Genomic DNA, 7,762 nt, shown 5'->3' with positions numbered 1-7,762 from the left:
CTTTATTTATGATTTTGCAAAACACAAGAAATTCCCGATAATAAATTATTAATAAATAACAAATACATTAGTAATAGTAATGTTAATATAAACACAAATATAAACATTAATATTAATACAAATAATAATACCAATGTATTAATATTTTAAAAATCAATCTTTACGTGGGTCTGATACAGCATTTGAAACAGTTCTTGGAGACTGTTTTTGCTAGCTGAAGTGAAAGGTTGATTTGAAATGTCAAATAAGCCTGACTTTTCCAGAAGGATTTCAGTAAAAGATTTGGTCAAAGACAAAAGACACTTGTAACGTAAAAAGAGAAGAAAAAAATCTTAAAGCTGAATATATTAGATGTAACCCTCTTGCCTTGTAAGGTCTGCACCCTTGATGTAGACCAACCTAAGGACACACGAAAAAACATGGTCTGGCCAGTTGTATAAAAAGAAACACGTAACTCGGAAAAGTTTATTTCTGTGTTAACCTGGCAGCCTGTCTAATGGCTATAACCGTGAAACTGCATAAAGTATCCCAAGGAGAACACAGGGTGTCAGAGCCACAGAAGCAGCCTACTTCCTTGGCAGCAGAGACTTTCCCTCAGGAAGCTGGAGACAAAGTCATGATTTCTTGACGTCTGTCACAGTAAATGAAATTACCCAGTTCACTAGGATTGTCTAAAAATTGTTTGGGACAGGCCAGCTACTGTTGGCTTTCTGTGGCAAACCTGTAAACTGCCACATTTTCCGTTTTCCATGGTGCAGTTTCCATTCCCTCCCTGCACCTACCAAACTTCCCAAAACATCAGAGTAGTTGGAGGTGAGGATTTGTTTTTGTCACTGCCCATGTGGCTTATTGTGCTGCCGTTTTTCAGAACACAGCCCAGAAGCGCTTAGTGGGGCGTCACACCGCATTCTATTGCTTGATTGCAAACAATTCACTGTACCTGAATTAGGGTTTTGCAAATATGGATGGTAAGAAGGCGACATATCATGTGGCTCTCCAGGTGTGTATACTGTGTCTTCAAGAACTATTACACTGAGTTAAAATAACTGATTTGATTGAATTCCTAGCTACGAGCGTACCTTTTCAACGATATGAGATTCTTACTTTTCTTTTTTAGGAAAAAGAGCGCTAAAGTTAAGACAGGGTACAAAAGGGAACACATCAACATTGGCTGCGACATGGATTTTGATATTGCTGGTCCTTCAATACGTGGAGCCCTGGTGGTTGGCTACGAGGGGTGGCTGGCAGGCTACCAAATGACTTTTGAGACAACAAAGTCTAGAGTAACCCAGAGCAACTTTGCTGTTGGCTATAAGACTGATGAATTCCAGCTTCATACTAATGTGTAAGTATTGGCAGACAAGCATTAAACAGGAATTTGAAAGGATTCTGCTGCTTACTAGAACAACGAAAGGGATGGACTTTCAGCTGCGGTGAAAGAAGGAATGGTGGATTTGGAATTAATTCTTCGTTTAAGATGGCAAGCGGCATTATTTTTTTTAGCTGCATTAACTTTTCTTTGAATTACGTGGGTGAGGGAGTGCATGGTGGAAGAAATGGGAACTCAATAGGGCACCCAAGCATCCAGTGTCCCATCTTTCTAACAGATAAGGGTTATTAGAATCTATTAGCGGAGTAATAAAGCCAGTGGGTTATAAAAATATTCTTTGTGAAAGTTGAAATAAAAGCAGTGCCTTTCTTTTGCACATGTCAGAATCAAACAAAATGGTGGTTTGATCTGTGGATGAAAGAATTAATCAGAGGATGAACAAGAACAGGCAAAAGGAAATGAATGGAAGAGATACGGACTGGTTTGTTTTAGTACTGGAAGGGATATGATGTAAAAGTTTGTTTTAGTATTATAACTCCCAATAATCTATTTACACAAGCATTTGTCCTTTCTGAATGCATGAACAGTGGGAAACCAGGACCAAATTCCATGAAAACCGTAGTTTCTCTGTCTCCTATTCCTCTTAAAAAAGCAATTTATGCCTTTGGGGAAGACAGTTTTTTAAGATTAGGCAATCCCTAACCCATTCCCCCAGCCCCGCCTTTCCCATTCCCTTGGGTAATTGGATATTTTGCATGTAGCAGAGCTATTGCAGGCTTGTTCCCATTTGGGGGCCGAACAGTTGTTCGGCTGCTGCTTCAAAGGCTTTCTGTTCTGTTTCATGCTGTTTTGCACAGATCCGGTTTAGGAAGCTCACGCTGCCTTACAGAACAGTTGAACCTTCACAGCCCAGACAGTATGCCTGAAGGATTGCCAAAGCACAAAGCGTGGGCAGAAAACAGAACAGTGGAGGAGTCCCCCTCCACTCAGGAGTTAGGAGTTATTCCTTCAAGCACAGTGACTTTCAACTTTGTCTTACTGTAGCAGTTCAAAACATTGTATTATTGGCTTTTGCTGTAAAGTGCTGTAATTATTATGACTCTTATTTAAAGCAGCAGCATAAAATAACTTTATAACAGCAGCAGGGGCTCAGATCTTACTGTACTGTTTCTTAGATTCCTGAGGGTCTGTTTCTTAGGTTGCTGTTACTCTACGTCAATGATAAATCTCTTCAGGAGGATGCCTAGTTTTGTTTAATATTCATACTCTACCAATTGCCAGGCAAAACCATAGATGTGCAATATGAATAGAAATCTTATTTATTGATATTAAGAGATTAGTACAGTATTTGACATGATTCATCTTTGAAACGTGCCAGAGTCTTTATATAACCCGAGGAACAGCTGTGTGAGGAACTCCCATCACTAGCCCGCTCAGTGGGTATATTTAGACAGTTCAGTGTTTCACAGGGATGCTGGGGCAGAGCCGATGATTTAACTAACAAACTAACTTTTGTTCTTGGCACTACACAGACCAGCTGGGGACTTCAGCAAGGTACTTTCCTTAATGGTGCCTTAATATATTAGTTTTCATAAGGGGATAATGTTTTTTTTTTTTTATCTACATCTGAAAAGTGCTATTATTACTATTAGAATTAAAAGGAGGTTTGACTTTTTAATTATTTTTAATAATAAATAATAACTAAAGGGAGGTAGGGCTGGATAATTTCTAGTTTTAAATATGACTTTCCTCGTTTTTTAAGCATAGCTCAGACCGCCCCCCCCTAATGTTGCAGGTCAAGACAGAGCTGTGTGGGAACCTTGCACAAAAGCTGCCTGTATAACCAGCTCTCCTCAGTCCTTTTTAATCCCTCCTTTTCTTGAGAGCCAAGCACATGCAGTTATATGTGAGCTTCAGTCTTATCTGAAGTAAGTATTGCAGTGTTTTTCTGGAAGAATTGCTCTAACAATTTAAAAGGCTGCTGCTATTGCTTGAACTTTTAAATAGGCTTATCACTACTGTTTGTGCAACTGCTATGAACTAAGGAACATCCGGCCAAAGGGGTAAAAGTGAAGAAATTCTGAATCTGCCCCATGTTTAAGGTTTGGAATACTCTCATAATTGGAACCAGATTATGTCATAGCTTAGAAATAAGCAGAAGTATTTTATCTGCAGAGGTCTTCCTGTGGTTTAAAGACAGTTTTGTACAACAACATTTTTTAAGAAAATGGAGCGAAAATGGAAGTTCATATGTTCACTGGTTTACAAGGAGTGCAAGGCTTTTAAGTCTTTTGCTCTTGTTTTTACGATCTGCATGCTCTAACGTGTTGCATTGTATTTACCACACTTTATTCCCTGTGTGACACTGGCATCAGTTGTAATCGGCAGTTGTGCTACTCGGTAGCGGTGCTGGAAGGCTGTCATCATTCAGCCGTTGGCCAGTGCTCTCTGCAAACTAAAATTAGTTTCATTTTAGTTTCTAGTAGAGAGACATCTATAGAAATGATGTACCATAAGGACTATTGCAAATGGTATTGATGTGCAAAGCCAATAGACTTGGACGTTAAATCGGCATCTTCGCTTCTGATACAGTTCATCTGTGTCTGGTGAAAGCAAGCTGACGAGGCAGTGTCAGGATGACTGCTCAGGCGTGGTGGTTGGGCACTAGGGAGATGTATGCCTGGGCAAATAATTATTTCAGAGTTATACAGAGAAGAATAAATCTCTTTAGTACAAAGACTCCCATCTAGAGAGAAGGGAAAATGGGAAGCTGTCATCATTAGTCTATTTTTGATAGTTTGTCATGGCTTTTTTTCAGTTTTGTTAAGTTGTTTTGTTGAAATATAGTAACCATCAATGAATTTAAGCATTTAAAAATGACTTCATAATCAATTTGGCCTAATGTCTCTATCTTAGTTGTTACAGGGATATTAAATGAGGTATGAGTGAATGTTCTACAAATACAGATCTTACTGGAAAAAAAAAATTGTTTTGAGGTGCAGTTGAAAACTAGACTAATGCATTCCTTCCAGGAATGATGGAACGGAATTTGGCGGCTCCATTTACCAAAAGGTGAATGATAAACTGGAAACTGCCGTGAATCTTGCTTGGACAGCCGGTAATAGCAACACCCGCTTTGGAATAGCAGCCAAGTATCAGATTGACCCAGATGCCTCTTTTTCTGTGAGTGCTATGCATGTACATTTATAAGCATTTGAAAATAGGCTCTCGTAATGGAAATGTGAAGCAACCTTTACATGAGTAAAGTACGGTTTTGATGCATTTCTGTGATGTGTACTTGGCATATCTATTTGTCTTGTTTTTGGCAGCATGAGAGCACAACTATTGGATTTTCCCCAAAAGTGACAGAGAATGTTTTATTGTATTACTGGACGCTGTTTTGAGATTTTAATTCTGAGGCCTTTTTTTTTTTTTTTTTGTTTTGTTATTTAAAATATTAAATTGTTTATCTGCTTAAAAGGTGTTATTTAATTTTCATGTAGGAAGGACTCTGTACAAAGATACCAAATGATTTACATACAGTATTTTTTCCCCTTTAAGGCTAAAGTGAACAACTCCAGTCTGATCGGATTAGGATACACTCAGACTTTAAAGCCAGGTAAGTCTATGCAGAAGAAATTTGGACATCAGTAAGTGTTATTTTTGTCTGGAAATATGTTTTGTGACAAAATGTGAATTGTTTTGTAACACTGCTGTTCTGCTTGGCAACCCAGTGACGAACTTTTCCAGGGACTGCTCTGGTTAATTTTGGATGACTCGCAAGCAGGATTATTAGAGACCACCATCCACTGACCAGTCAGATACTCTTTTATGTTGATATAAAATATATCTACAATTAGGTGTTTCACAGATAAGTAAATGCGTTTTAAGTACTTTCAAAGGCTTCCTATTAGTGAGTTTGCTTTGCTTGAAAATGTGACTGTCTCAAGGTCCCCTGGTCCAGGAAGAGGACAATCTTACTGCTCTGAAATTGGTTTTAATGTAGTCTAATAAATGTGCTGCCAGAATACGAAGCAGATTGACATGAGATACTACAGTAGACAGGGCTTGGGCATTTTCATACCTAGATTTTAAAGTGGTTTAGAAAGGTGGGTATGTATCAAGGTCCCAATTTTTCATAATACTGGACTCATAAAATTGTAGATCAGCAGCAGGGAACTGACTCAGAGCTTTAATTACTTGGAGTGATAAAAAGCAGAATCTATCACCGTGGTTTATTATAACTTTCATAACTCAGAAAGATTCCTTTTCTGCAAATTGTTTTAAAATGCCCAGTCCTTACAAGGCTAGCCATCAAATTACGTTAGCCAAGCTACTCAGTAAATTAAAGCAGTAACCCAGATGCTGCACGTACTGAACATAAAGCTCATTCCAAGTTTTAACAGTTGGTCTTTTATCTCACTTTTCTCTGTTTCGCAGGTATCAAACTGACATTGTCAGCTTTATTGGATGGCAAGAATGTCAACGCAGGTGGTCACAAACTTGGTCTAGGATTGGAATTTGAAGCATAAGGAGTGATTCTACAACCGCGAATTTGAAAATACAGCATAGCTACCTTCAGAATATAGTGTACCTTTCAATGTTTTATGTCTGGGGTGCAAGTATTGCTAAGTATCAGTCCTGCTAGTCCTGGTTAAAGACAGCTAAGCTTTAAAAATGATGTTGTTAAAGAAATGGAGACAAAAGCATAAAAAAAAAATCCTAATTCCAGGCTTTTTTTTTTTTTTTGAATGCTATTGCCCATCACATCTGTCAGCTGCCACATGATAGGAAGTAGGAAGGTATTGTTTACCTTTATTGATGTATTGACTGCATAAGGAATATGTTAATGTGGTATAAAACCTGAGATGTTAAGAGTCGCAGACCACTACATTGTACTGTTAATGTAAAATGTTCCAACACTTAAGGTTTCTGTTCACGATAGAATGTGCAAACTTGTCTGAAAAAGGGATTTTTAAAAAAACATTTTTTTTTGATAGGCGTTTCATGAATGGTTTGTCTTTTTTGGCTCTCTTACACCTACAGCTGTCTCCAGAATGCTTTAGATTGTCCACCTTGTGTAAGTCTGTTGCGGAGGAGGTTTGATGTGACTCAGCCAATACTACCTGTCCTGTGCTGTGGTTCCTTTCCCTTGCACTGACTGGAAAGCTTGTAAGACAGGGCCATAAATCAGGGAAGAGTCTTTGTAACTGCAATCACATAGTTGCATCACTAAATTTAAAATGGACTTTTGTTTTATTACCACTTTTTTTTAGCAACTAAATGGGTACATTTTTAGAGAGTCTTCCATTTTGTGTGGAACTAGACCCCAAAATGCTGTACTTGACACTACTAAAAATGGATTAAAAACCCCAAACCCGACTTGAATAAAATATTGAAATGTCATGTTTTACTTTTGCCTTTTTATGAATTGTGAAAATAATTTCATATTAATTCTTGGCTCTAGAAGCAGACTGGCAACATCTTAGTGTATTTTGTACCACACAAACACAAAAATACTTGGTAGATTTAAGTTCTAGACATGGCGGTGTACTTAGTGCTCACCAGGCTCTAGCAGCTGCAGATATGCATGTGTTTAGCTCATGGACGAGACAAGATAACGCGACTTGTTTATCTCTCTTTCATTGCAGAAGTCACAAAGTTGAATTACCTTCCTATAAACAAATAGGTGCGAGCAATGAAGAGTTAAGTTATCAGCTGGGATAAACTTCAGTGGCCTTTCATTAAAACTTTGTGTTTTTTCCATATGTAAGCAGTCGACGTGGGTGGTATGCAGATGGCAAGCGGCTGTGCGTATGGGAGGCTGCGCCTGATGAGGCAACGCAGTTACAACATTCTCCGGGACGGGTAGATCCGCCTCAGCGGCAGCCCGCAAATTGTGCAATGCTGGCTGTCCTCCCTCTTACCACAGGCTATTCCCGAGTATTTCCTAGTATGCCTTATCTCAAATATTTAACCTAACGCTCCTGGGAGAAGTGGTCTCTTTCAGATGTGCAACCAGCTCGCAGTACCATGGCCAATGCTCAAAATTAAGGGCTGTTCCTGTATGCGGAACTCTCAGCGTCCCTGTAAGCCTTTGGGCTCCTCGCTCCTGGTTTTCTCGTGCTCAAGGCATCTGTGTTTTGGTTTTTTTTTTCTCCCGTTATCAGCTTCAAGGCCTCTCTCAGAGCTTGGAATGCCTCACTTGGGGCGAGAACAGGAAAGCATTTTTCCATAAATCTAATTCTGCAAAAAGCCATTCCACGAGTGCTACAGCACAAAGGCCAGTCACGCATGAGGACGCCGATGAACAGCTTCCCGGGGCAGTAGCTTTGCACGGAGGGCCCAACCCCTAACATCAACCTCCGTCTGAAGGAAGCAGAAGGAAAACCCCTATTTCCTGTCAGCAGGCCGCTCTCCCAGGCCCCGCCA

General features: G+C 39.4%; 1 protein-coding gene across 1 annotated transcript in view; it reads left to right on the top strand.

Moving 5' to 3' along the window:
• Window positions 1–6,735, top strand: part of VDAC1 (voltage-dependent anion channel 1) — a 9,772-nt gene extending 3,037 nt beyond the window's left edge. Inside the window, exons 5-8 of the mRNA XM_010296068.1 lie at window positions 1,118–1,345; window positions 4,363–4,513; window positions 4,892–4,949; window positions 5,771–6,735. Coding sequence (XP_010294370.1) covers window positions 1,118–1,345; window positions 4,363–4,513; window positions 4,892–4,949; window positions 5,771–5,862 — 529 coding nt within the window. The 3' untranslated portion in view covers window positions 5,863–6,735. The remainder of the gene's footprint in view (window positions 1–1,117; window positions 1,346–4,362; window positions 4,514–4,891; window positions 4,950–5,770) is intronic.
• The last annotated feature ends 1,027 nt before the right edge of the window (window positions 6,736–7,762 follow it).

Source organism: Phaethon lepturus, unplaced genomic scaffold, assembly GCF_000687285.1.
Source record: "Phaethon lepturus isolate BGI_N335 unplaced genomic scaffold, ASM68728v1 scaffold48251, whole genome shotgun sequence".
Lineage (NCBI taxonomy): Eukaryota > Metazoa > Chordata > Aves > Phaethontiformes > Phaethontidae > Phaethon > Phaethon lepturus.
Note: the sequence above shows the minus strand (reverse complement) of the source record. Positions and strands in the feature narration are given on the sequence as shown.